This window comes from Labrus mixtus, chromosome 12 (assembly GCF_963584025.1).
Source record: "Labrus mixtus chromosome 12, fLabMix1.1, whole genome shotgun sequence".
Classification (NCBI taxonomy): Eukaryota; Metazoa; Chordata; class Actinopteri; order Labriformes; family Labridae; genus Labrus; species Labrus mixtus.
Window position 1 is genome coordinate 25,669,462 of NC_083623.1, and position 26,488 is coordinate 25,695,949.

Below are 26,488 nucleotides of genomic sequence, written 5' to 3' on the forward strand. Positions count from 1 at the left end.
TGTTGAAACCATTAAGAGCATCTTCAAAAGAAAAAGGAGATATAAGAAATCTAATGCGCTCATGGGACATATTTTGGAGGAGTGATCGACAGAGCAGCTACTCCTCCTGACGTCACTTCACTCAAGCAGTACTCACCTGCAGGTAAACTTTGTTGACCCCGTGAACGTAGTCTGCCACAATGCCGAAGATGAGGCGGCCCACACACGATGTGATGCCGATGCACATGAGCAGAACTTCTTTACTGGTGTCTTCCCCGAAACGCTCCTCCACATGTTTCATCTGTGGAGTGATGAAGGAAGCAGATGAACACAGATGAGTCATGGCTCTGATTTGGCTTTTTTAAATTATTTTTTAAGATTTATTTTTGGGCTTTTTGTGTCTTTAATGGAGACATAGGACAGTGGATAGTCAGGGAGAGAGAGAGTGGGGAATGACATGTGGGAAAGGAGCCACAGGCTATAATCGAGCCTGGGCCGTCCGCCTTGAGGACTGCAGCCTCCATACATGGGGCGCGCGCACTAACCACTGCACCACCAGCACCCCACTGATTTGGCTTTTACACTCAGGAATACAGAATGTTAGAAATGCAGAGACGGAGACACAGCAGGTAACCAGATTACAATTCTGAAAATTCATTTAGCAGACGCTTTTATCCAAAGCGACGAACATCAGAGAGTAAGAACAACACAAGCAAGGATCTAGTGAGGAGGAAACGACGTCAGGAAGTTCAACAACAAACGTCTGATCAGACACACAGGTCATCAACAACATCAGCTGTTCTTTAGAGATCTAATCAGCATCAAACCATCCTAAATAACCTCATTGTCAGCATCAAAACCATCATCATCATTGGTGGACTTAAGCTTGTTTAGTTCTTTTCTAGTCTTCTGACTACTCAAAGCTCTTTCACACTGAATGTCACACCTACACATTCACACACTGATGGTAGAGGCTGCTATGTGAAGAGACCATAAGAATGAAATAATCCCATCCACATATTCATTCGCTGTCCACCACCGGGGGGCGACAGAGGATAAGAGTTAGAGACTTAGGGCCTTGTTGAAAAGGATGCACAGTGGAAAGTGAGGAGGTTTACATATATCTTTAAATACTTCACAGGCCTGGAATGTGCAGTGCTCTCAGTAGTTTGCACCACAATCTGGTTGTGAGTGTATTGTGCTTTTCAAATGTTTGTCAGTGTCGAGGATAGTTTAATGACGAACTCTGTACTGTATCATTTCTCACAGTCTACTCATCATCATCAGCAGTGTTGTGCAGCATGGTCATATTTCAGCATTCCTCATTTGACTTTTTGCTGCCACTAGTATCTCCTTCTGACTGTAAGAGAAGTCAGTCCAGATGTGCGTGTTGTAACTCTGTCTCTGCTTTCCCCAAAGCTGCAATCTGTGAGACCCACAGTTTGAGAGAGAGGGAGAAAAAAAAGAGGGCCTGCTGTCTGTGTGGAGCTCTGCCATCTTACTTCTACCTCCAGGCAGGCTGCAGCGGTCCTTCTCAAAGGATCTGTCTGTCTGCTGCTTCTACCCCCCCTGACCCCACACAAATCCTTGTGCAGGTCACATCCATCTGCAACGACCTCTGGATGACTTATTGTCTCTTCATACAGTGCTCTGTGTTCAGGGGTGTGTGCCCCCCCCCCCCCCCCCCCCCATAAGGGGAATCCCACATTTACAGTAGGAAGCAAAGGGTGATGACACTAATCAGCAGAGGAACTTTTTTATTCATACATCTGATTGAGGCCGTTTGCATCAGAAAGGACAGTTCTGTTTGAGATGTTAACATGTTGCTATCACTACTCACTCTGTGTTCATTATGATAAGAGGCTGTAAGCTGTTTGAGGGAGGACGAGCGTTATTCCACTAATTAAAGGCATCCCAAGCCTCTAGGACGACACGTCTCAGCTTTGAAACAATGCGAGCATGATAACAGGAACGCGTTTGTCTGTCTGCATCACATGCTCTGCACATGTAAATGTGTGCTCGCGTCCTGCAGAGTCCGAATAGGAAGCAGAGATTTATCTCCAAACCGTTGCACTGCAGATACAGAGGACTACTTCCTCATTGGAGGGGAGAGATGCGTCAGAAAAACACCACTGGCAGCAACTTGACGATGGAGCAGGAAACATTCAAAGTCCCCTGAGAGTACTGAATGCGTCTTACACATCACACAGACACTGATGGGCTTAATTAAATCAACTAATTAGGAACATTAAGATTATAGAAACAGGACCAGCCTCTTCTTTTGCTAATTAAATCATCCGTGCTTCCTGTTTAACTCTGGCTCTGTTTCTCACATTTACCTTTGTTTTCACAGCCCTCCTGTCCACACCATATTCTCCTCCTCTCTCCCGCTCTTTGGGATGTTAATCGTTCATTGAGTCCTGCGACCGACCCTGAGTCTCGACCCCTGGGTTACTGACGGCTCCAGAAAAATTACGACCCCTTTCGACCCCAGCTCATCCCTCCACAATCGACCCCTTTCATCCCACCCTGCTTTGTTCTTTATCATCCCACGTGCAAGTCATCCTCCTTCACAAACCCTCCTACTGAAATCAACTTTTAGAGCGTACAATGGCGTGATATTGCAAGTAAATGGTAAATGGACTTGAGCTTGTGTAGCGCGTTTCTAGTCTTCACTACACATTCACACCCTGATGGTAGAGGCTGCTATGTAAAGAGTCCATCAGTATTAACTAATCCAGTCATACACATTCATACACCACCAACGAGGCAGTGGGAGTAACTTGGGGTTAAGTGTCTTGTCCGAGGACAAATCGGACATGTGGCTGCAGGAGCTGGGGATCTATCCCCCCTGACCTTCCGGTTGAGTTACGACCGACTCTACCAACTGAGCCACAGCCGCCCAAAGTGAATTCTCTTTATTGACATTGGTTACAGTAGCAACATCATTTAGAAGCGTTGCAAATAAAAACATGTGAAGAGGTCAAAAAAGCTTGAGCAACACTGGTAGTTTAAAGATGGACTTCAATAAACTGAGGTGTGTCGGCTTGTGGCCTTCAACAGGGTCACTGAATGAAATACATCTGGAAATGCTGTCAAAGTAAAAGTCATCTAATGATTCTTAATTAAGGTCGGATGAGTCAGATAATCAAATCAAGGCTGTTTTTAAATATTAATCACTTTTTACAGACTGCGTGAGCTGAAATGCCCAAAAGCCTTTTTTTCTATTGCTTTCGATCAGGCCCCGTTAGTATTAAACAAATCACCTCCTGATAATCATCAGCGTTCAGACATCTCTTCAGTCATCTGAGATAATAAATGATAACGCTCAGGATGTCAATATTGTTCAAGTAAACTCCAGACGTGTGTGTTTAGTCTCTTTTGATTGGATCTTATTTTATCTAAATCACTTTATTTAGTTTCATTTAAATGAAATTAGTTAAGTTCATTTTTACCCTTTAACCTGAATCCTCGTACTCAATTCCATTTCCCTGAATTATTTTTCATGGCTCTGTTATCTCATTTGTCTCCGTTGTATTGTCGTCTTGTCGTGAAATGAAACACGTTGTCATCCTGACTCCTGAGTTTCTTCATTCAGAGTTCATGAAACCTTTTTTTTTTCCTTTCTTTTTTTTAAGGATTCGAGACCCCGGCCGCTTTGATTCAGACTTTAGCCTCCTTACATGGGGCGAGCAACATATCGCTAGGCTATGCTAGGCCCCGGATGTCATGAAGCTTTTCCACCTCAGTTTTGTGTGATAGTGGGCTGGGGGCTGCTCATATTGTTTTATTGATGTATGCACAGCTCTTTGTGTCACATGTTTTGTATAAAAGGCGTAAAAAAATACAGTCTGACTGGGCAATTTGACAAAAAATGTTATCATGATAAAAAAGTTCATATCAGTCGATAATTATCACGATATATTTTACTGCTGTTTACTCCTGAGTGAAAGTTGAAGATTATTCTCTCTGTCAGAACATGATAAACTCTACTTGAACAGAGGAACATTTCACAATCATGAACACAGAGCATGCTGCTGGAAAACGCTGAGAGAAGTGATACCGCTATAATCATCGTTATCGTTACATCGCTGAGGCCGAGTCTGAGAGGTCGATGATTTACAGAGAAGTGAAGGAACATTTATTGTCAGTTGCTGTTTTGTGTTTATGGTTGAGTTTTTATTTTAGCACAGAGTAATTGATCCATTAGCCACCTTGTGTGTGTGTGTGTGTGTGTGTGTGTGTGTGTGTGTGTGTGTGTGTGTGTGTGTGTATAAAAATAGCTGTACAAATCTAATCTAATGACTCGGTTCTTTAATAATTCAGGCTCCTGATCTCCCTATTAACTGTTTAGTTTGTGGTTTCTTTTATGTGGTCGTTTACTATTTAAACTCTTAATAATAATCATAATTACAGTCTTACAATCTTTCTCTTATCTGCTGATAAGGAGATGGATGTGTTTTTCACTGCAGGGATCCACTGTGGTGCAACATGTTGGCAGAATCACTGCAGGAGTCGAACACTGTACTCAGGTCAAGTAGATCATGTAGCCAAGACTCAAGATAACACGACTGACATGTGAGTCCAAGGAAGCAAAGAGCCCACATAGCTACTGCACGTAGATAAGATCTGTCTGCCCCCCCTGCAGCGAGGACGACTGGACAAAGTCCATGAGGAGGAAATCCATAGAGAACTGTCCCTCATGTCATCGTGACCAGCTGGGTAAAGACTAGTGTATGTGAGCAGACATTCCTTATTGAACTCTCTGACTCATTCACACGCTGCATCAATTATGTCTGTTATGTATTCGAGGCTTCATGTGAGGTTGCAGGTCGGTGCTGTGTCACGTGTTTACTCGTTACAAATAAAAAACAGGAAAAACAAAGCGTCCTCCTCCGTGCTGAAGCGGCTTGGGTCACACAGGGGGGGTCAATGCTTGGAAAGATTACTGCACCCTGTCCAAAACTACTCAGAGAGTTACAGGTGGAAGCTGTGGCTCTCTGTGTTTCTGTGGTCTAACTACAGTCCCCTATAGCTTCACCTAATGGACTGCGCTACAACGCCAACCAGTCTCTGTAACCGCGGGATGTGCACACTTAGTCGACTAAATGGTTAAATGTCATCACCCTCCATATTTGGCATCCAGAGTTATAGACAGTTAAACGTATTAAGAATATTTTGGCTCTCTCTTTGGACGGTCAAATGTCGTGCTCAAACTGCAGCGCAGCCACCCGCCACTAGCCGGGGCTGTAGCTGCGGTTAGTGTACCTGCTCTCCTCGCTCTACAACCAGAATGCAAACAAGCTCAGTGAACGCATAGCATCTCGTAGGAGCAGTGCAGTTTGTCAGTATTTTGACCTCTTAAACGGATATTAATTTGATGTAGCCTGTGTCAGGTTAAAGTGGAGCATGTGGACGTTCACCTGCAGGGACAACTGAAGGCTGGCGGTGCTAGCACTGCTAACATTAGCATACTTAGCAAATCAATTAGTTTACCTGCTGTGCTCAGTTTTCATTATGTTCTGAGGTTTTTTTTAACTTTAGAACTAGTCAGTAAAAAATAATTAAAATGTCTATTTAACTGAATCAGAAATAATCTGGCTAGGAACTGTAACCAGTGGTACAGTAAGTCGTGTTTTAGGAGTGGCTTTAGCATTTGGATCGCTACACTGTACAGTGGCTGACTCCTGCACACTCTACTTATTATTTTGGGGCTTTTTATGCCTTTAGTGAGAGACAGGACTGTGGCCAGAGCCAGAAACTGGGGAGCGAGAGAGTGGGGAACAACATGCAGGAAAGGAGCAACAGGTCGGACGCAAACCCATGCAGCCCGTCTGAAGGAGCCTTAGCGCATGGGACGCTTCAACCGCAACACAATAAAGTGAGCTACAGAGCTTCACAGGTTAAAGCTTCAGGGAGTTGATTGCACTCTTATCAAACAGACATGTCTTAATGTTTTGTGCTAACAGGTTGAACTTTAGTGCATTATGTTTCATCACTTTTGCAAATGTCACTCAGATGATTAAATCCAATGTGTCCGCTTAAGTAATAAGTAGACCACTTACATCCAATGAAATGCATGACCACAAATCTTTGAACAGAAAACAGAACACCTCTTTTTAAAAAGAGGGAGAGATCCTTTATCCATGTTTAATGCAACACGTGCTCTGCTGCTGTGACAAAAATCTGCTCAAATGAACAAGATGTTCTTTACTCATTTAAATACAGAACTAAGAAAAACGTATTTACAGTTCAGAGCATCATTAATACAACCTTTACAACCTGCTTTTTTATAGTGTGTTTGAGTGTTAAGTTTCCCTTTCCGAGCCTCACGCTGCACCACAGCACACCACACTCTCTCTGCTCTCCCTGTTATGTGGTCATTAAACATCCAGCACTCCTACAGCCCGCACACCGCAGCCCTGCAGGAGCTCCTCATTAAACACTCTGAAACGAGCTCAGTTTAACATGGAGGTTTCTTCCTCATTTAATGTACCGTTCTGTCTGCTGCTAATGCTCTCTAAGGACAGCGATGTGTTATTTTTGTAAATAGTAAGCAGAGAAAGTAAATTCATTTTCTTTTACCACTCTGCCCTTGAGAACAGCACACCTTTTATCAAGCTGCTAACAGGGCAAACACAGACATACCAGCGTCTTATCACGTAGCAGCAATACCTCCAAGTGTGTGCATGTGTGTGTGAACTTTACTCTTCAGTCTTCTGATACATACCGCTTGATGTGGAAATAGTACAACACACACAGAGCTGTGTCAGTGGGGCTCTTAAAGGGACACATTTCATCCAGACAAAAACTCTGAACACATACACACACACTCACACACACACACACACACACACACACACACACACACACACACACACACACACACACACACACACACACACACACACACACACACACTAATCGACTTTACAGCTGTGTGATGACACTTTACACCTGATGTCGACATATCGCTGTGACTGAGCAGGACTTTGACAGTCAATAGACCTGAGAGTTTTTTTACTTTTTTCTTTGTACTCACTTACATAAGAGTTGTAGCACGCGTGTTATTGTTGCATATTTGATTGAAACTGTTGCAACCTGCTCTTTCTTAATGCGTTAACTTTCTGCTTTCAGCTGCATATGGATTAGGTTTTGCAGAACCTAATCCATATGCCTTTCTTTTTGGCTGGCTGCAAAGCATTCCCTTCTCCTGAGGTTTTACTGTATGAAGTATGAAAACGTTTTCAGCGCCTGACAGGACTCCCCTCCTGGAAAAATGAACGTGCTGTTTGACCCATGTATTTTTTTTTACCTTCTTCTTCTTCCCATGCAGTGTCACAGGGTCAGGGCTAAGGAAGGGGGGGGTTTGGGCTTTGTTTCTAGGGAAGGACGGGTGCTGCTGGGGCTTTAAGGCCAGTGTTGATGCTGAGGCTGCAGCCGGGCCCCTGTTGTGTCCGAGTCTGAGTAGCAGACAAGGGTGTTGGGAAAACACAGGCAGGGATCCCTGGGACAGGCTGACTTCCCTCCAATAACAGAGTCATCGTGACCAAATAAACAGACACCCTATGAGTCTGTACAGCTCCTCCAAGCTCTGCACTGCGTTTCCTCCAAAATCACATTTCCCATCCTGCAGCCGAACTAAAGCGGGACTCAGGGAAAGTGACACCTGTTTACAGAACTGTGCCTTGACTGAAAGGAGAGCTGCAGACTTCCTGGTTTATTAGGTAACATTCATCAGGACCACACAGCTGAAGTTTCTCATGTGGACTCATGTTGATATGACGTACAGTTTGGGTCATAAAGTCACGTCAACACTTTTATCATGCAAACAGTAACACTCAAAATAAGAGACTCGGCTTTTTCATTCAATGCCTACATAGTGTCACAATAGAATAAACTTTGCCCATCAGGGACCCGTGCCCAGATCTGAGTCCGCTTGACCCCAAAATCCGGTTCTCGGGTACCTGTGCCCGAGTCTGCTTGATAAGTGGTCATGAGCACGATGTGTACTTGAGTGGACCGTGGAAGAAAGTGGACCGCTCTATGACGAAATTCTAAACGGCTCATGTTGTATCCGCGCAGCATGGGTCCATTTCATCCTCTGAGCTGCACGGTAGACGAGAAGGTCGTTGTTAGCATCTCAGAAATCACTCAGTCGTACACAGGCACGGTACGAAATACCCGCCCTTATATAGGGCAATCTTTTCTTTGTTTGTTTAGCCGTAGCTGTTATCTCAGGCTGGAGAACCGCCTAATAACAAGCCGTTTTGGATTGTGTTTTTGTGTTTGTGGATATTTGTGTTTTTGAAGCTTCCTAGATAACCTCTTGTCCTTTCCCCTCCCTCACATCCACAACATGGGATTCAAATTCTGGGAAATCACATCATGGAATCTGCCTGTTTGCGTTTACATGTTGCTATTTGTCATCAGTATGAATATGTGGTATGAGTGAAGGTCTGTGAAATGAAATTCATACTGAGGGAGCAGAGGAAGGAAGAAATATGAAGGAAAACATGAACTCACCAGATGAACATACGGCACGTAGTAGCCATAAAGGGCTGCAGGGATACCGAAAGCCCAGATGCGATATCCCAAAGACTTCCAGATGTTGATGTTGAAGATCTGGCTCATGGGTGGAAACCGGCTGGTGCGGGTTTGGGAGGGTTTAACGGGCAGCAGGGGCTTGTAGGTGAAGCCAGCCAGCAGCAGCACAAACATGAGGATGCAGAGGACACGCATGGTATTCTGGAGGCCCACCTCCTCCAGCAGGCGTGACAGAATGAAAGGGAGGGTGATGGTGAAGATGCTGCTGCCCGCTGTCACGATGCCGTTCACCAGGCCCAGGCGCTTCTTGAAATAATGGCCCAGGATGACCAGGCTGGGCTGGTAGGCGAAAGAGCAGCCGCAGGCAAACACAAAACCATAGGTGAAATACATGGGGCCCAGGGACCTGTGAGGACAAACATTAACAGGTTACATCACTGCCCAACCTTTTGACCAACAGCGCACATGACTGCGTTTCCAAGCCGCATCCTGAAAAGCGAGTCAACATGGAAGTGTAAAAAAAATAGATGCAGTTCGTCAAATAGCCACTTGAGGCTGTATCGAGAAGTGAGTCGACCCTAGAAGAGTCCCATGTTAAACGCTCATCTAGAAAAAAATTTGTATACAGCCTGAGACTACAACCATATTTCTGGTCTCTGTTGCCCATTTTCCTCTTCATGAAAACTATAAAGGTTGACTCTTGGCTAAAACATTTTCATCTAAGGCACAGTGTCCACCTGAAGAAAACTGCTGCACGTCCAATCCTGTCTCTATGACGACAGTCTGTGGACAATGACCACTGTATGACCATCACTGCTCCGTTGCTTATTACATTCTGAAGTCTGAAGAACGGCTTCCCAACTCAGAAACTTGGGCCATCCGAGGAGCACATGAATAAAGCATTAACCTTGGGCACTATATTTTAAGTCATCGATGGGCATGGCTGATGGCTACAAACTCTTGGAGTTGCTCATTTGATTGCTTCAGGTAAAGCCTGTCAAAATGTCTGTAACAGCTGCACCATTTTCTCAAATAAGCAAACTACTAAAATGTTCTGGTTTGAGTGACAATGAGCACAAGTAGCACTTCAAGAAATTAAATGATTCATGTGTTGTGGTGAAGATCCGAGTTACTACAGAGTTGTAATTCAAAGTGGCTTCAGAGTCCTGATGTGGTGAAATAAATGTGTCAGCTTCAGAGTATAACTTGTCAACAATAAAATCACATGACTTAGATATTGTGTAGTTTGCACTGTCAGCTGCAGGCCGGCCCACTTTGTGTTTGTGAAGTGCTGATGTCAGTCACTTTACGAGCAGTAATCAAAGAGTTTTTATCATTGTCTCACCGAAAAGTGATGACAGAGAAATGCTTGAGGAGCACAAGCCACTTTCTTTGGATCAGTTATTACAGCTCAAGTGTTTCCTCGCATGTGGACAATGGAGGATTCCAGGAAATGATTAACGATGGGATGTGAAGTACAGGACCTCTTGCCAACCGAGTCCTAATGAAAACTAAAAGGAGTGCCGCCTTGTTTCCCAAAATATCTGCTCCACCTGAAGTGTCCCCGACTATAGAACATACTTAGTAACACTTATTCCTTATGTTTATATGATAAGTTTACAAACATTAAATACATCTCCATGAAGGTATTTTAATCTAGATAGAACAAGGAACACACCAGGTTTTTTTTTACAAAGTCATCTCACCACAAAAGGACCGTTAACAGTTGCTCTGGAGCTTCCCGCTGCATCACATGATCTTCCTCCTATGATGGAGTTTCTCCAGCGTCATGGTCATTTTGTAATAAGTGTCAAAGTAAAAGATGGCTAACAATCAGCTAAGGAAGATCATGGGATGCCCCCAAAACAGCTGCAAAGGCGACCTTTTGTTGAAGCTTGAAATGAAACATACTGCTCAGCAAAAGTTAAAGCACCCGTCACACCAATAGACTTAATGGATGAAGCCTGAGTGACGTCAGACATCTGGTCCTGCAGGAGGCTCCGGAGGATCATCAAAAGCAGCCGCCATGCTGGTAACCCTGTCTCAGTTTAACTTTCAGGCAACCTAACAACTGAGAGCTGGAGCTGAGGCCTCTAGAGAAACCGTTACATTGCGCCCACCTGTCAATCACGTCAGCTAAGTGCGTTACTACCGATACTATGGGTATCCTTCATAACATCAAAACAGAGCCGTTTAAAAAAAAATTACCCCCCCCGTACAGTGTGTGCCAGTGATGACAATAACTAATCAGACCTATTTTGTTTTTTTGAACCAGGCTGTAAACATGTTTATTTATGCTGTAAAAACAGCTTTTTGCCAGTCGTGTGTATGTGCCTCAAGTGGACACTTGAGGAACTGCAGGAATTTGCAATTCCCCATTGGCTTGATTTTTCCAGAACACCAAAACAGCTGGGTAACTTCTTCTAGTGTAAATAAATAACTTCAACTGATGAGCAGAAACAGAAACTAATGCCGAGGTCAGACTGAGCAATAGTAACATGATCCTATATCCAGTGTAGAGAGTCACAGTAAACGGCTAACAAGGACACATCTGGGGAGCCTCATGACCTCCTGACAGAAAGTCTAGCATGTTTTATTTTCTTCTGCCTTCTACGATGTGTTCTGTCACATCAGTGCTTCTGACCAATGAGAGCACAGAGCTCTGCACGGAAATGTTTGTCCAGCCCTGGTAGCCCTGTTTACAGTCTTCGCTCTGTGTGTCGTGTAGCCCCGCCCCTCTTAACTTCCAACGTCATCACGTCGGTCATGATGATTGGTCGGGTACCACTGTGTCATGTCTGTCGGTCACGGCACAAATGAATGGCTCTGTGATCGCCCAATCAGACACTGAACATTGAAACAGACAAACGACCTTTGAGTATTCTGGCCTCGGCAGAAGTTGACAACAAAACTTCTCTCTACATTAGAGAGTCAGAGCAGAGAGAATCACTCCCATGATTCCCCGCTAGCCTAAACGTCATTTTTGGTTATCGTTTTGATTGAGAGCCCCCTGGTGGTGGAATTTACATGCTGTGTGTTTAATGTGTAGGAGTTAATAGAAGTGTTGTCCATACTCCAATTACATTTTATTTTAGGATAATCCATATTCTTTGAGCAAATCACTTTAAACCTACAGAGAATGAGGATCATCTGAATCTGTAGTTATCATATGTTGAGTGTTGTAAGAGTAGCTCTCATATTTTCTGTATGTTGTAATGAAGTGACATCATTTTGAAATGTAAAGCTGAATTCCTTCCTTACGTGACAAAGGAGCTGGCGAGTAGGCCGACCAGACCGACAGCAGCGCCACCCACTGCTGTAACTCTGCAGCCGAGGACGTCTGTGAAGACGCTGACGATGGGGGAGCAGAAGAAGATCATCCCCATGGAGAGGGAGCCCACCCAAGCTGCAGGAGACACAGACACACAAAGATTCAGAAAAAAAATGTCACACAACAAACTGTAAGCCAGAGTGATCATAGCTTCATCATCTCCTAGACAGAAAACAAAACAGTCTCCAGGAAGACTCTGTTGTGTGTGATATTAATATTACAGATGTTGATGTAACAAACACATCGCTCTTGTTTCCATGAACACAGTGGAAATGACAACCTGTAACAGCAGGGAAACAAATCAAGCAGGAAGGAGTGATCAGGAAAACACTTAGTCGTAAAAACACTAAGTGGGGAGAACATTCTGTAACATTTAATTTTACCTTCCTCTGTGTACAATCAGAAATTACTGAGAAGCAGCCAGACAACAAACACCTCTTATCTCTTATGTTCCTCCATACATGTGTGATGGTGACTGTATCTGCAGAGACTCTGACCTCGGATTTTACTGTTCTGGTTTGTTTTGGTTGACCCGGGACATATCTGTGCGGGGGGAGCTCGTGTGTTTCCTAGAGCCAATGACTGTCCAATAACAATGGATGCAATCAAGCGATTGGACGCGATTCAAGCCGGACGAATATGACGCACGCAGTCAAAGCACAAAGAAGAGAAAACATATAAATATCATAGTGAGGCGAAACGCAGAGCGGATAAAGCTCGTTCTAAAACGAGGGTGACCCTTGTGAAGGACGTAGAGTTGGTCTGCTTTCTGTTGGACAGGCAGAACACAGGCGGTTAGCTTGTGCTAGCATGCGGTAGCTTGCAGTTTAGGTACAAGCAGTAAACATAAACACTACGTCCTGCAGCGAGTGTGCGCCTCTGTTGGCTATGAGCCCTGCAGCGAGTGTGAGAGGGGCCCAGTTTGAATGTTGTGTTTACAAACTTCAACGAACATTTCTACTGACTGAATCTGTAAATCCATCAGTGTGTCCCAAAGAATGACGGTGTTACTGCTGCCTGGACAGAGGACAAACTTGTTTATTCAAAAAATATGTGAATCATGTAGAGGGAAGGAAGATTAAGATTAAGATTAATTGATCCCGCAAGGGGAAATTCTGTTTTTACACTCTTTAAGTCATGCAACACACACATAGGCTGAACAGGTGATAATGATGATGTCACAGTTAGGCTGACCTTCCATCATCCCCTCAGCATTTGATCCTGTTTAACATTTGTGTGAAATCATGTCGTCATCATAACTGAGGATTCATTCTCCAGTTTAAAAGAGAAGAGGCTTTGGGGGTGTTGAGGGTTTTTGTCTTATGGTTCAGAGGCGCTGGTGGTCCTAGTGGTTAGTTTCTGTACAGATGCTTAAAGGCCTGTGTACACCATGTCCTCAAAGACAGGGACCTGGGTTTGAATCCTACCTGCAGCTCCTTTCCCGCATGTCGTTCCCCACCACTAGTTTCTGACTCTATCCACTCTCCTGTCCCTCTGATAAAGGCATAAAAGGCCCCAAATCTTAAAAACTAAAAATGTTTTTAAAGAAATTATCTCTTCTTGATTTTTCAAGATAACAAAGTGATAATTGTTTGATTCTAAGCCTGAGGATGTGGCTTCTAAGAAACGTCAGTGAAGCTAAAGCTCTGACCATCACCACAGGAAACATCAGCAGCGTTTGCTGCACGCTCAGCAGTCCTCTGTGTGAGTCTAAGGTTAAATACCACTGTCACATGCTGCAGCGTGCAGACCTCCACTGCAAGTTCAGATGCACTGGACACATTTACTGCAATTCACACAAGCCATTCAAGGGTTGTTAAAAGAGAATAGAGCTGATATACCTGCAGGCTGACTCACACATAATCTGAGAAAACCACATGTGGCTCTGAAAAGCCTCATAGCCAGGAACAGAAGTGAAAGCTTTTGACATATTGTTTCTTATTTTAAAAGATGTGAAAAACAACAACACTGACTAAACACACTAATAGCACAAGGTCTCATGCAGTGCTCTTTGACTCTATACTAGCAGGATGAGTAAGCCTGCGGTGAGTGACATGTTTTGGTAGCAACAAGAACCTGAGGGACGTCGGGTCTCCAAAGAAATCAGATACTAGCTAGTGTAGGAGGCGAGCACAGGTAGGACTGAGAATGATTAGACAGCGGAAAGATAAGCCAGTTGTTTTTCCCAGCTCTGAGGGAAGGTGAGAGGAAAACTGTCGAGTGCTGTTTTTTTTTTGTCTGTTTTTGACATGATTAATGTAAAACTCCTCTGTGTCAGTTAGTACTCCCCCCCATGCTGTCAGAAGACCAACACACAGTCTCCTGTTACGTCATAACAGAGCTGAACTTAAAAAACACCCTGCAACACTTTTATTTATCTTAACTCTGATATAACCAGCTGCCTCGTATCTCATGTCAGACTACAGAGGACACCTGCATTGTAATGATTAACTGTTCAGAAAAAAGAAACTGTGAGAAGGAAAACCATAAGGGGAATATCATCCTGGCTGAAAACTGACCCTATTAATGACGGACTGCTTCATAAAAGGTTTGAATAGCTGGAGGTTAAACTTGGGGTAATGGCTGTAATACAATTTTTTTTGGTACATCAAGCCACCAGGAAGTGCAACGACGGTTAAAGCCAACTTCACATGGTGGCTGACCCTGGTACTGCAGCGTACTGTGATGTCATTGGGCCCAAAAATGACTTTTCTCCATAAGCTTACATTGAGTAATAGACGTTTATAAATCAGCGGATATTTAATTTTTAGGTACATCAACTTCCAGATAAGAACACTTAAATAACATTTTGAAAATCACTAGGTCCTAAAAGTTGTATTTTTGTCGAAATAATGAACACAGATCAAAACCACAGGACTGTGACTCCAAGTTCACATCCTCTATGGGCCCAGTAACGTGGAAGTACATTAACAGCTATCTCGATTAGAGCCCCCTGTGCATTTAGTATATAGTCTTGAAATAGTCTGCAGATCAATAATAAGGGGAAAAAGAAGTGAAGCAGGTATATGCATGGATGGGCCGTCTTACAAAACAAAATCAAAAGAGTGATTTCACATTTTTTAAACAAAACCCCTGTGTGTACACAGTTAAATATTCTTTCTGGTGTAAATATGAAATGTTATAGTCTTTGAGGTGCACAAGTTTAATTTGAATATACAATAATTAAAGGCCCCTCTGGTAGTGATGCCTGTCCCAAATAATACAAATAAAAGCACAGGCTGTTATTTGAAGTTTTACGGTTTAAAAGGAAATGTTGGCCTGGAATACATGAATGTCTGTGCACATCGATGTGGAGATATGACACTGGATAATAGAAAGCTTTGACCTACACACACAAAGTGAGGGGACAATCAAAGTTACAGTCACCACATTTCAAGACAATCCATACAAAGCTTCTTCTTTTTTTTCTTTTTTTTACATTTTAACCAAAAATGTCGGCCATCTACGGGACAACATGCTCCATCCAACATTTAGCAGACTGTTCAGGGCTGCTCTCACTATTACCCACGCCGCTGTACTAAAATGTATTGATATGTGTTTACGCTTGTTAGTTATCTTTCTCATTAAAACAATGCCAAACTGTGTCACTCTTGATACTTGAGTTAAAGCAGAGCTGCCAGGATCAACAGATGTTCAGTGGACACAGAGCAGACATATCCCTCATAGCTGCAGCGGTGTCCATATTCATATTTCCACATGTGAAAAACCTGACGTGGAGCCTATATTTAGGCTGGATGCCTTTCTCTGCTTTCTCTGTGTGAGCTTATAAACTCTCTGGACCTAATCCAGACAATGCAGTCAGAAAAATGTCAAATTCACAGGGGTCCACTGTGCCCGGTCTCATATTTGTGGGGATATCGGCTCACTTTTAAGCTACATAATGTAATAAATGTCAGAGAACGAGAAAAAGATCCCTCAGGGACAACAGGAAATTTGCTGTTCTGGTTTCATCTGTCGGGTCTCTTGGTTTAAAAGCATTTACGCTTCATAGAAAGAGGAATTCCAGCTTGAAAAATGTAATATTCGGATCCTCTTTCTGTCCCAGTGACATCCAGCGTTAGCCGCAGGCCCAGCTTGGACACTGACAGATGAGGCAGAGTTGCCTGAAGTCTGTCTGCCTTGTTACAGATTCCTTGTTAAAAAAAATCCTCTGCCCTGAACCCGGTCACCCCGATGAGTGAACCCACAGCAGAGAAAACTGCAGAAATGTCTGCCTCCTGCTCACCAACCAGAACGAAACCAACGCTGATGAGAACTCTTACAACAAGTGTCCAGACAGTTTGAACTGTTCCTTACTTTCAGTTATTTCCACTGTTTATGTAAAACTTTCAGGTCACTGTTTCCTCTTCTCTTCAACACTTCAAGCCAAACGACTTCACTTGTTACTTTGAGCTAATTATTTCAGCCACTCACTCGCTGTTCTCATCAACTGTTACTTTATAACTCTTTCATCTGTTAATATTTTTCTCTCCAACTGAGTCGGTCATCTCTCAACCCGAAGGTCAGGGGTTTGATCCCCAGCTCCTGCAGCAACATGTCCAATGTCTGTCCATAGAAATCCCCCAAATAAACCTCAAAAATAAAAATGAAAAACAGTAACACATAAGTGGACATCATTTTCCTGTGAGATCATGTCGTTAAATGCTGCATCAACATTTATAAGTGCATGTGTGCATGTCATGGCTAAAAGGCAGCTTCACTGCTGTCACTCTCGTGTGCATAACATTTAAAGAATAAAGAAGGAGAGTGATTTAGTCATTGAGGGAGATTGAGAGTGTGAAAACAGAAGTCCAAGCCTTACAGGCGAGACCGGCTGGAGTTGGCTGGAACACGCTGATCAACGCAGACATAAGTGGACAAGTCGAGTAAAGATAAGATTATGTACTTCGCTTCTGATGTGTACATAAATCAGACATGTAAATTCTTGACTGTTATTTTTCAAATCATGAGAAATGTTCCTGGGGGTGCCTGTAGCCTAGTGGTCAGTGCGTGCCACATGCACAGAGGCTGAAGTTCAGGGAAGCAGACGGCCCAGGTTTGAGTCCAACCTGTGGCTCCTTTCCCGCACGTCATTCCCCACTCTCTCTCTTTCTCCTCCCGATTTACCTTCCTGTCTCTTAATTAAGGCATAAAAAAGCCCCTTGAAAAAAGAAAAGAAAGTAACGTTCCTGGGCCAGTGATCCTGAAGCCAGGGGCCAAATGTATCTTTATGTCAACCCTTGTACTTCACAGTTTTGTAATCTTTAAATCAGTTGAGCTTTCCATGTACGGTTAAGGGTTTAAGTATCTGTTGTTAACACTCACTGGCTGAGAACATCGTTTCAAACCAAGTGCGTAAAGCACACCATGTTCCCGATGGACGCCTGATGACTGCGTTCATTCTGAGAATAAATTTGGAAAGCTTGCATTAAGCAGTGGGTAGAAGAATTATCTATTAACCAGAGGTAATGGAACAAGCTAATGGACAGGCACACTTGGCTCATATTGCAGCGATGTGACACACCATTTGGCTGGTTAAATCAAATAAACATCTTGTCCCTGTTGCCGGGAAATGTGACATTTTCTATCAACACTGACACTGAAGATGGGCTTCATTTAACGGCAGAGACCACTGTGTCCTCTGTTAGGGTCTGTTACCCTGGAATAAACCCAAACAAAGGGTTAAAAAGGTGTTAATAAATCAACTGCTCTCACTGCCAACAAACCAGAAACAGCACCAGATGTCCCGCTGCATCACCACATCAACATGCAGCCTTACAGCACGCTTTATCAGGCAGCTGTAGAGATAGATGCAACGGCTTCTATCTCTACAGCTTCTATGTAAATACTGCTAAGAGACGTCCATGACTACCAATGTTCAGCAAGCAAAGAATCGTGTGTAGTGTGTAACCACAAGCAAATATTAAAGTTGATTTAGCTGATTTAATAGACACAGGTCCTTATCAGAAGCTACCAGCGATAACTGCCCTGAAATAACGAACTGTGTGTCTGATCACACATGGATGGATTTAACGGTAGACCAGTCAGTCATAAGGGAACACAGTTTAACTGAACAAAATGTGACTGACATTGTGTAGAAAAAGCGGTTAGCTTGTGCAAGCATGCGGTAGCTTTCAGAAGTTGCAAGTAGTAAACGGACACACTACGTCCTGCAGTGAGTGTGAGCTTCTGGAGGTCCAGGAAGAGGGGCCTAGTTTGAATGTTGTGTTTACAAGCAGCAAGGAACATTTCTACTGACTAAACCTTTAATTGTTATTTAATCATATGTATATTTCAATAAATCCACTGATGCTACTGCTGAAAATATTTTAAACTATAAAACTCCCTGCATTGGACAGGACAGATTTCAAGAGGAACTTGTAGCTCAACCATAAAATGATCCTAAACAGTATTATATAAAATAATATATCTCATAGAGTATGAGAGTTGACAGGGCTGTGTCAGTGTGTATCAGCATCTACAGAGCCTCCTGATCCAGTGGTAGTTGTAGATCAACACAGACCTCTGGTTGTCCTTCACCGGGACAGGATTCCCGCTCACTGCTGCAGCAGAACTTTAGACCCTGAGGTCAGGATGTAGAGAGAGAAGAAGGACAGAAAAACAAAGAGATGCAGCACAGCTTACATCCAGAAGGAGCTCTGTTTCCACCAAGATGACTGATGAAAAAAAAGAGAATCTCTTCTCCTTCTAGTAACACAAAGCAGAACAAGCAGCCGGGTTAATGGGTTTACAAGCTGTGTCTATGTTAAGCTGGACATGTTTGGCACATAGCTGAGACTCATTACTAACGTCTCTCCAGAGGGGGGGGTGCAGCAGCAGAAAAACTGCACGAGCACAGGAACACCTCCACAACTGACTCCTTCTGTCTGCTCAGAAATCTGCGTCTCCTGCCAAGATACATGAAGGATGTGCTCTTCAAAGGTGTACAGTCTGGACTTGAATGGGACTGAAGCTGACTTTGAACTTTACTGCAAGCCAATGCATGTGTCGCCATGGCAACAAATCCCTTACAGTATTACTAATGATCAGCATATCAGAGAGCAACAGGAGGCAAGATAGGGAAAACATGAGTTTCATTTTTAAGTTTCAAGGATTTCCTCTTTTTTAATAAATGTCTGTGCACCTTGGTGTTACACTGATCCTGCCTTATTTTGGAAAGCCCCCGTTATTAGTTCTCTACAAATTTCAACCAATTACTATAAATAATTAATCCCTGACAGGAGGAGGTACACTACAAAAGACTGAACTCAGTTAATCCACCTCCAGTCTTCAAAGCTGATTTTATTGACAATACTTCAAAGTGAGAAAAGCCACCTTCTAATGCAAGTAACTCCTACCAAACCACAGCGGGCTTTTAAGGCTAAAGCCTGTGACATCGTCTCACATCTAAAGACACACACCGTAACATTTCATGGTTTTCTTCAGCCGATATTTACCGGGGATAACTTTCCTTCCAATCCTGGTGAAAATCAACAAAAATAAACTATGGAGCTGAAATAGAGCTGCCGGGCATTTCCTTCTTCCAAACTACTTCAGTCTCACCACGTCGTCTCATGTCTCATTCAGCCATAAGTAAACTCACAGTATAATTTAAACTCTGTATGCACGGTAGAGAACGAGCAGGGAGATGGGGAGGCGTGATTGGTTCATCAGATTGGTACCTCATGGCAGACAATGGTTGAAGTTTTTACATTCTTACAACTGATACAGATGACATATTTTCTTTGTTCCTGTTTCAGAGAACATGAGTTATTAATTTCTGTCAGGACCTAAAGACAATTTCAACCAAAATCTTTAAAAAATGGATCTGGAGAAAATTAGGCGGGCCTCAAGCCTCCTGACTTTTGCATGTCTGCTTTGGCTTCATTTTTCAGTACTGGAGGTTGCTGCTTGGTTTAGTAGCATTATTGTTACTGGCACAAGTCCACAGTTTCTGTCAAGTCGGATAAAGCTAAGGCATCTTTGACTACAATAATATTCCCTGAAGTAAGTAAAGTCCCTCAGGTGAAGCCTGACTTATTCTCAGCTGGAAGCTGTGAGGGAATTCTTGCTAGTACTGTCAGCTCAAACTGCAGACTTATATGGACTAACTGTAGAACCCCCAATCATGTTTAAGTATTACTTTACAGTTGCTGCTGCTGCCGTTGATTTACAAAGACTCCTGTCATAAACCTCTTCAGGGCCTCAATGTGCAGCAGATACACATCTGGGCCCGAGTGGACCATAAAGAATCCCAACCCCGACTGATTCTCCTGCTCACAGCAGCTGGAAGCCATTTACCCCGGGCTGCTCCACTGCAGGCTTTGGCAGGGAAGAAGCAGTGAGAATCGTCAAATTTTGGACGCCTGCATACGAAGTTCCAACTCCTGTCTTTCATGTGTTGTCTGGCCTCACACCACAGGAAGTGAAACCTTATGCCTGATGACTCTGCAAAAAGTCGGGGGTTGGGGGTCAGCCACAAGTGTAATTTATGTCTGTGCATAAAACAGAGAAAATATATGCATGCTTGGAATGACTTCTCCAGAAGAGGTCCAAATGAAAATGTTAAATGGGAGTAGTATTCTGTGCCAGAGGAAAAGGGAAGGGGCGGTGAGTCAACACTGGTTCCTGATTGGGGGAACTTTTTGTCCACCCCCATTGTAAGTTCACAGTATAGACATGGCTGCAGGCCACACTTTGGATACGCCTCTCTTACAGTCTTTACTCAATGTTTTGAGAATTGGTTGCCTAACTAGTTTCTGCATTCAGTCTGAGAATGGAAAAGTCACAACAAAGCGTTCTTATAAGTAGAGGTCAGACCACAATAACCTCTAACTTCCTCTGAATGTTGACCATTAGCAACTCTACCACTGAGCCACAACCTTTCCTTGCTAGCTTGCATAAAAAGTCAATCAATCCTGCAATGATTGATTGAATGTTAGTTTTTTTTACCCGCTTGAGAGCAGTGCAATAATTGTTCAGGGATCTCACACATATGCTATTTGTACAGGTGAAAAGGAGTTAGTAAACAATGATCTACAAATCCAGCAAATGTAGGGTGAAATGATCAAACATTGTAAATTGGAGATGTGTTAGTAACCATCTCTATTGTGCTCAAACTACAAGATGCTCACTTTGTTTTTCTACTCTTGGTGCAGTCTGAAACGCTGCAGCAAGGGAAGTTCAAACGTTTGGTGATGATTCATTAAAAAAGAAGAAGAAGAAGAAGAGGAAGACATACTGCTTAATCGAGCATAGACACACAAGCGCATGGTATAAAATCCAGATACACAACTACAGGATTTGAACGTTTGTTCTCTGTTGTTGCTGACGTCCAGGCACATAAAAGACCGGACTGATTATGTTTTTTTAGAATCTTGTTATCCTGTCAGTGAGCCTTCATAGTTTGCTTTACATGATGTATGATGGTGAGCTCTGTTCTGGTCTGTACAGACTCAACACAATAAGGAGCTTTCTGATGAGCAGCGTTCATGGATGCAGAAGAAAGGTAAACGCATCGGGGGGCTCTCAATCAAAGCAATGACAAAAGATGACGTCGAGACTCGAGGCTTGCAGGGAAACCTGGAAGTGATTCTCTCTGATACTCCCACCCCACCCTCGATGAACACAAACTCCAAGGTGACCGTAGTCAAGATGAAAGGGTGAAACCGACCTCAGGATGTTTACTGACGAGCTGATGTATCCAAGTATAATTTTCATTTTTATCACAGTAGCACAAACAGCAACAGTACAGCAGCTTTCAGCAGCAGCTCACGCTTCCTCATGCAGCGGTCTTCGACGTAAAATCAGGTGTTTCCACGGCAACGATAAACTGTCTGTTCTGTCATGGCAGCTCATCATGGCGGCTGCCTCCACAAGACATGTCCCGTTACAACTATAAAATGAAAGATTTCTCTGGCTTTGACAACTTTTGGAGATATTAGAGGTAATTCAAGTACTCAACAAAACATTTAAAACATAGGTTTAGTCTGTTTTTATTCATTTAGATATTTGAGTGTAAAAATTCTGAAACATTTCTACATATTGTACCTTTAACTGCAAACATCAACTAAAAAAATGGTTTTCCAAATCTATTCTGTTGAGTTTTTAGAGGGAAATGACGGATCAATACTTCCTCATTGAAGGGTTTTAAGTAATCTGAGCGGCTACAGTCCAAGATGTTTAGTCCATATTTGTCACTAAAACTCTAATACATGTTCCAATAACGTTTTTAAATGTTTAAATCAAGTGGTTTAAACTCAATACCACAATGTAGAGAATCTACCGTGCTGCTTCTAGAAATAGCTCCATCAAATCTTATTGACTGTTTGATAACTCAATGGTTTGGTGTTGAGATGAATACATAACCAGCATCAGCAGCAGCCGGCCCCTGTAATTCCTCCCTGTCAATCAACCGGGTTGTCATAGTGACCACAAAGTGCCCTGCTCTGCCCTTGCTCATGTGTTCTGCGGCCCCTCCCTCGGGCGACAGCATGTGTGGCCTGATGATGCGTATCATGTGCAGGAGGCCAAACAATTGGTCCTTGTGCTGCCTCTGAAGTACTGCTCGGCTTCCGACGTGTTTACCTTCTCTCGGATTTATCTCCCGACAACCTTCACCCAGACTCACGCTCACGTTCACACACGCCTGGTCAAATATTAACCAGTGTACGCTCAAAACTTCACAAGGTTTGGTTGGAGGGATTCAAACCATGTTGGGTCTTTTTTTTGTTTTTTTAATGGTACAAGACGCTTCAGAAGCAGGCCAGTTGTTAGAGCTCCTAACACTATTATTTTAGAGTCTGTAGGACACACAGAAACAGCCACGTGACATCTTAACCCAATGATCATATACACAATCTAATATGGAGACATACATGAACGTCTCATTTAAACACAGGGATGTTTGTGGTCAAAAAACAGCAAACACAGCGGGCATTCATCTGAAAGATTAAGGAGGACAACTCAAGATTTTCTTCACCTAAAGAATGATTACATCACGACCGACTCTACCATCCTGTGCTGATGTAACGCATGCATATGTAAGATCTTGTATGAGAATGTGAATGATATTTGATTGACCAAGTTAGAAAAAGTCATATTTAAATATGTATTAGGTAAACTGCTGTTTTAACCGTCTGTGTGCTCATAACAATATGAATTGTATCAGTCCTTGGTTTGTCTCTGATTGTACTTTTATTTATTTTCATTACGAATGTTATGAATTTAATTCATCATGTGTTTGAGTCTTTTTAAATTTAAAAAAAAATGTAATTGCGAAGACCAGATGAAAAGGATGCTGGAATAACTATCTCCTGACGCAGGTTTGGTTCTTCTTCTTCTGTCTTTTCTCTGCACTGTTTTTACATCTTTTTAAACTAAATGTACCTCTGTTATGTGGTGCTTTTGTTTGGTTGTATCGTTTTAGTACATTACAGAAAAAAGGAATAGGTCTGATTACTGAAAATGTGAAATTGAAAGTTGCATTGAGCTAAAAAGAATTATGACATGGCAGATCAGTATGTCTATCATAAAGGAGACTGAACATTTAGTCTAAGATGCACTGGGTCTTAGGGTGGTTTAGGGGGGGTACGCTTGACCCCAAAGTCCGGTTCATGTGATCAGTGTGAACACAAACGTACTTGTACTGCACTCGGGTACTGTGCCACAGACCGCTTGAAGAGGTGGTCTCGGGGACGATTCATGTGTAATCGATGGATGGTTCACGGGAGATGTGAACGCAACCGTGCTCAAACAAGGAAGTGGACCACTATATGACGTAATTCTAAACAGCTGCTGTCGCTTCAAAAATCGTCATATCCGCGCCGCACGATGGATTTGCAAACCAACTATGTGCATACTGCCACCTGTATCTGACTGTGTTCATACACAGGTTCACTCCGGTACAGAACAATGTTGTTAATGTGAAAGCAGACCAGTGGGAGAGGGGAGGCAATTGTGCCATCATGCCTAATGTGAACAAGTCCTAATTCTTTAACACTTGAGCCTCCAACAGGGTCATAAACAAAGTGGATCTTCACACTACAAGTGTTGCTGCAGACTTTCTGACCTCTTAAAGCCTTTCACTCTCCACGCAGCTTGTTGGTTCAGTGGTGCCAGAAAACCCTACTCTGCTTCTTCAGTCCAACACTTGAGCAATATTTATCTTATGTGGGCAGAGGGAGGTCAACCTCTGACCACCCACCTGCACATCAGCCGTCGAGCTGCAGCAAAGCCTGTTGCTGTGCCTGAAAGTGATCCCAGCTATACCTCACACTCACTCGCAGACGGTGATACTGAAATAATATTTTCAACTTTACAGTCAGTCTCACGTTCAGGTCAAAAACATCAGCTTCATGTGTCATTCCCTCCTCTTCGTTTTGCTCTCCCGATGACTGAGAGGAAATACTATTCAGCCAAAATACGCTCAGATGACTTCTTCTTATTGACACGAACGCCAGTCAACCATATGAGCTCAGGTTACTTCAGATTGATCAAAACAGCACAATCAAGGAGTCTAAAGTCTGTGTTTGGTGCAGAGGTCTCTGGCTCCTCTCACTTTATAGGCAGCAGGCAAGTGGCTTTTATGGCACCAGGCCCAGGAATAACCCCATCTGGTATTCCCACAAGGCGGGAACCAGAGCCTGTAACACAGATGTGAAGGCCACTGACCTGACAGTCCAGGCCAGTCGACTGGCTGGACGTCCCCGCCCCAGCAACGCACTCTCTGATTGGTTGATTACCATGTTCAATTTCCCAGTTTTGAGCAGCTTATCTTTGGCACCAGAGACAACAACAGCTGCCATGTGAGAGCTGATACCGTCAGTCAGTATTTCAATAAAAGCCAATACAGAATGTGCATGTTTGTCTTTATGGCACACTACTATAAAGTGCAACGGACAACTTATCTTAACTAACCAGAGATCGGTTATTGTGTGAAGCTTCAGGGCATTATATTGTCTTTGAGCCCGGGTTCCAACTTTTTGTAAATGACTTACATGTTTCATCTTTTAGAGCTGGGCATGTCTTTAATCTGTTTGTGATGACATAACAGAAAAAGAGACACATTTCTTGAAATCAGAAACAGCCATTTTAGACTTCATTCACAGAACTGTGATTTTACTGTCTGTATTTTACTGATGGTTTTCCTGTCTCTGGTCCTTTAAATATTTTGTCTTCATTCTTGCTTAGAGTCTGAGCCCCCCAGCAGATATCCTGCTGAGACAAAGACGTGCTTTAAAGCTCAGGTCGGCCACTTTCTTTCATGTTTAAATCTCCTCTAGGCTCGACTGTTAGGGAATTAAACAACAGTGAGCTGCTGGATAAACAAATTGAAACAGAAAGATACATAAACTATAAATCTTACCCTAGCTGTTTAAAATCCATGGAGCAGTCTGAAAACGTGTGTCCTGAAGGGATGCACACTACAGTCAGAGCCATGTTGTGCCACAGGTCAACTAAATATTATCAAAGTGCTTGTGCAAACTTTGAAACGTCAGAAAGAGACGCAGAGACTGCCTGTGTCCTCTGATCACACAGCTTCTTCAATGTAAATAAAAACATCTATCTCTTCAGGGATCATTTCAGACACTTGGGGTGTTTCACACCTCTAGATCGTTTGCTCTGATCCGAGCAGGCGAGGTGTGAAAACACTCTCAGAACAACAAAAACAAGCACTTCAGTAGACTACCTTTATTGCCCTTAAAGTTTATGACAGCCTGTTCTGTAGCTGCCACCTGAAGCTTTGAACTGGACCAATTCTAGAGGTTTTGTACCAATCAGTCATTTAGCCCCCAAAATATTTGGTGCCGTCCAGGTTTAAAATACCAGAATCATTCATTCACACAAACACTTGTGATCTTGCTAAAGTAAATAGAGCGACTCCCCCAACACTTCTTTAATAGTTCAGTTATCATTTAAGTATGAGACTCACTGACGTTTATTTAGAGCAAAATGCCCGTTTGTAACAGGGGGAAAAGTGTTTTTTCTTGTTGTTAAAGACGTTTCATATCATATGCAGCTTAAACAGCATGGGGGTTAGCATATGAGAAGAAGCAGCATGTTGCAACATGTTCGATGGCATGTGCTCTATTGAGTCTCACAACACAGGCAGTGCAGATTGGTTTTCAGTGTGCCTGAATATCTGTCACACAAAGTAGGAGGAACATCCAGGACTGCTTTTACTCGTAGCTACAGAGTCTCCATACAGAACAAAGGATAGAACTATCTGAGGTCCTGTGTCCACCTAGCGTTTTTTTCTGAGCGCTAGGAAACTTTTTTCAATTGTTTTCAATGAGTAGAGAGCGTTCTCAGCAGAAAGAGGTCACCTGGAGAAAAAGCTCAGCCATTTTTTGTGCGGCTGCTCCGAGCTCTCAGGTTGAAAATCTTTCGACTTCTCAGAAAGGCGCTGTTGACGTCACTGGCACTCTTTTCCAAATGTATGATATTCCCTATATTTTTGCCGCCTATGGATCGTGTCTGCTCCATGTCTGACTGGGTAGAAATCTGTCTCAAATATAAAGCAAACAGTAAAAAGTAACAGAGCAGTGTCGGTCATACAGCGACTGTTGGCAACAGACTGTTGTCATGGAGACAGGACGGACGTGCAGCACTTTTCTTCTAAGCACACAA

General features: G+C 43.1%; 1 protein-coding gene across 1 annotated transcript in view; it reads right to left on the reverse strand.

Moving 5' to 3' along the window:
* Nucleotides 1-26,488, reverse strand: part of slc16a10 (solute carrier family 16 member 10) — a 43,579-nt gene that overhangs the window by 9,238 nt on the left and 7,853 nt on the right. Inside the window, exons 2-4 of the mRNA XM_061051348.1 lie at nt 11,788-11,932; nt 8,506-8,932; nt 137-280 (exon numbers count right to left, since the gene is read on the reverse strand). Coding sequence (XP_060907331.1) covers nt 137-280; nt 8,506-8,932; nt 11,788-11,932 — 716 coding nt within the window. The remainder of the gene's footprint in view (nt 1-136; nt 281-8,505; nt 8,933-11,787; nt 11,933-26,488) is intronic.